Source organism: Carya illinoinensis, chromosome 16 (assembly GCF_018687715.1).
Source record: "Carya illinoinensis cultivar Pawnee chromosome 16, C.illinoinensisPawnee_v1, whole genome shotgun sequence".
Lineage (NCBI taxonomy): Eukaryota > Viridiplantae > Streptophyta > Magnoliopsida > Fagales > Juglandaceae > Carya > Carya illinoinensis.
In genome coordinates this window covers 25,758,206-25,760,786 of record NC_056767.1, presented here as the reverse complement: position 1 = coordinate 25,760,786, position 2,581 = coordinate 25,758,206, and the positions used below count along the sequence as shown (strand labels likewise).

The window sequence follows — 2,581 nt, the reverse complement described above, 5'->3', positions numbered from 1 at the left end:
GGCATTGTTAACACTTCTCCACATAGTTATGGAAATATTTTTAGGAAGGCTTGGATCCCAAATCCATTGTGCCCAATTAAACTTTGTAGATTTTATCCCTAGTACCTCCCACGCACTTTTTGTTGTAAAAACCCCATCTTCCTTAGCCATCCACACAAGCAAGTCCTCACCTTCTTTTTGGCGACTCAAGAAATGGAAATTTTCCCCTGTGTTTTGCACTCCAACTAGATTTATTAAGAGATCCATGTTCCAGTCCCCATTCAGCTTGCACTCTTTAACCTTCAGGCCTGGACACCTAGAGATTGGCATCCTCTCCCCAAGTATCTCTTCCCCCATCCACTTATCGAACCAAAAGGAACCTGACCCCTCTCTCAGTCTCCACTTAGAGTTTTCTAAAATGAGTGGAACACTCCTTATCACCAGCTTCCAGAATCGACTTCCTTTGTTCGGGTTAAGTAAGGAAACGTGATCATCTTTCACATATTTTGTCTTGAAAAAACTAGCCCATAGAGAATTCCTTGTTAATAATCTCCACGCAAATTTCATATGTAGTGCTTTCTGAGTTTCATGCAACTCCCAAACCCCAATACCACCTTCCCGTTCCTGTTTACACATTTTTTTTCCCAAGATTTCCAATGCTTTTTAGGCTTCTCATCCTTATAGCCCTAAAAAAAATCAGCAAAACATTTAGTGATGGTGGAAAGGACAGATTTAGGAACTTGCAATATAGATAGAAGATGTACCAGGATGCTACTGAGCACATGTCTAATTAGCAACAGTCTTGCTCCGCTCAACAACAATCTAGCCGACTATCCTCCAATTTTCTTCCGGATCTTCCCAACCAACTCCTCCAAATGAATAGCCTTCAGTCTACCAGCTATGATAGGTACCTCCAGATATTTGAAAGGCAGAGTATCCTCTGAGAAACCCATGCAATTCAAAAGAGCCCTGCGCCTTGAAGAGGAAATATAATTAGCAAAGATTATTGCAGACTTTTCTTTATTCACCCTCTAATCGGACCAAGCTTCATACACCTCCAATACCTCGGAAATGGACCAAAAAGATTTTTTACAACCATTCGAGAAGATCACAATATCGTCCACGTACAAGAGATGAGACATAAGAGGAAACTCTCTAGCATGGGAAAAAGGTTTGATTTTGCCTTCTTGAAACTTCTTCTTTAATAGCCTCGTCAGAATCTCCTCCACAATAATAAAGAGATACGGAGAAATTGGGTCACCTTGTCTCAGCCACAGCCCCCTTGAAAAAAACCTTGAGGAGTACCATTCATAACTATTGAAAACCAAGGGGAGGATATGCAATGCCAAACAAGGCTACAGGCCAACTCAGAAAAACCAAAAGCTGCCAAGACCTGAATGAGGAATTTCCAGTCTACAGAGTCATACGCCTTAGCCATATCGATTTTTAGAACTACATTTCCACCTCTTACTTTTTTATTAATGGACAGAACCATCTCTTGCGTCAAGCTAATATTCTCCAAGATGCTTCTTCCAGGAGTAAATGCTCCTTGTTCTTGGGAGACAATCTGAGGTAGCAACGGTGCCAACCAGCCCACTAAACGCTTTGAACAAATTTTATAAAAAACTGAACAAAGACTTATGGGACGGAACTTATAAAAGCCTTTTGGATTTTCAATCTTTGGAATCAACACCGAATAAGAAGAAGAGAAAATTTTGGAAGTGGGTTACCTCTAAAGAAGTCGTGGATAGCAGTGACAACATCTTTAGCAAGGATCTCCCAACAGAATTTATAGAAACCTGAGCCAAAACCATCTGACCCCAGACTACTATCAATGGGGATGGAGAAGACAGCAGCTTTAATATCTTGTATTGAAGGAAGCTCCAGTATATCCTAATTATCCAATGGACTCACCACGGGATCAATTAGACTAGACAAATCAGGGGCAGGCTGTGACTGGGAGTCTGTAAGAAAACTCTTAAAAAATTCGACGGTGCCCTCATGAACCTCTTATGGGGACTTTAACCACCTATTCTCACCTATTTCCATCTCCCTCACCACCCTATGGGATCTGGAAGACAGCGCATGGAAGAACTGGGAGTTGCCTTCCCCCTTCTCAAGCCATCTTTGCTTAGCTTGTTGGGCAAGGCGAGTCTCTTCCCTACTCATCCACGTATGCAACTCAACCTTTGATGCTAATAAATCAAGTTCAACATCTTCAAAGAATCCCAGCTGAAGTTGTTCTTCCAAGCTAGCTATCCGTTCTTCAAGACCTTGAATATGAGAGCTAGTCCAACCAAACACCTCTTTATTCCATCTCCTCAGCACCGCTTTTAAAGCCTTTAATTTGTTTGCCAGCTTAACCATACCTTGTCCAACCTACTCCTTACCCCAAGCAATGCGCACACAATCATGAAAAAGCTCATGAGAATTTGAATGGACTGAACCCATACGGTTGATCATTTTGCTCCATGGCCACCACTAGTGGAGAATGGTTTGAGCTTTGTCTAGGCAAGTAGGTCATCACCACACCTCAAAATTCTAGCATTAGAGTCGAGTTTACCAAAGAACGATCCAGTCTTGCCCAGCTACAGGCTCTTCC

At 42.0% G+C, this 2,581-nt stretch overlaps 1 protein-coding gene across 1 annotated transcript; it reads right to left on the bottom strand.

Moving 5' to 3' along the window:
• Positions 1 to 809: 809 nt before the first annotated feature.
• Positions 810 to 2,346, bottom strand: LOC122298964. Its single transcript, XM_043108807.1, has 4 exons — positions 2,019 to 2,346; positions 1,710 to 1,844; positions 1,326 to 1,575; positions 810 to 954 (listed from the first exon to the last, which is right to left on the bottom strand). Exons 1-4 carry the CDS (start codon positions 2,344 to 2,346, stop codon positions 810 to 812), a joined length of 858 nt encoding a protein of 285 aa, XP_042964741.1.
• Between the last annotated feature and the right edge of the window lie 235 nt (positions 2,347 to 2,581).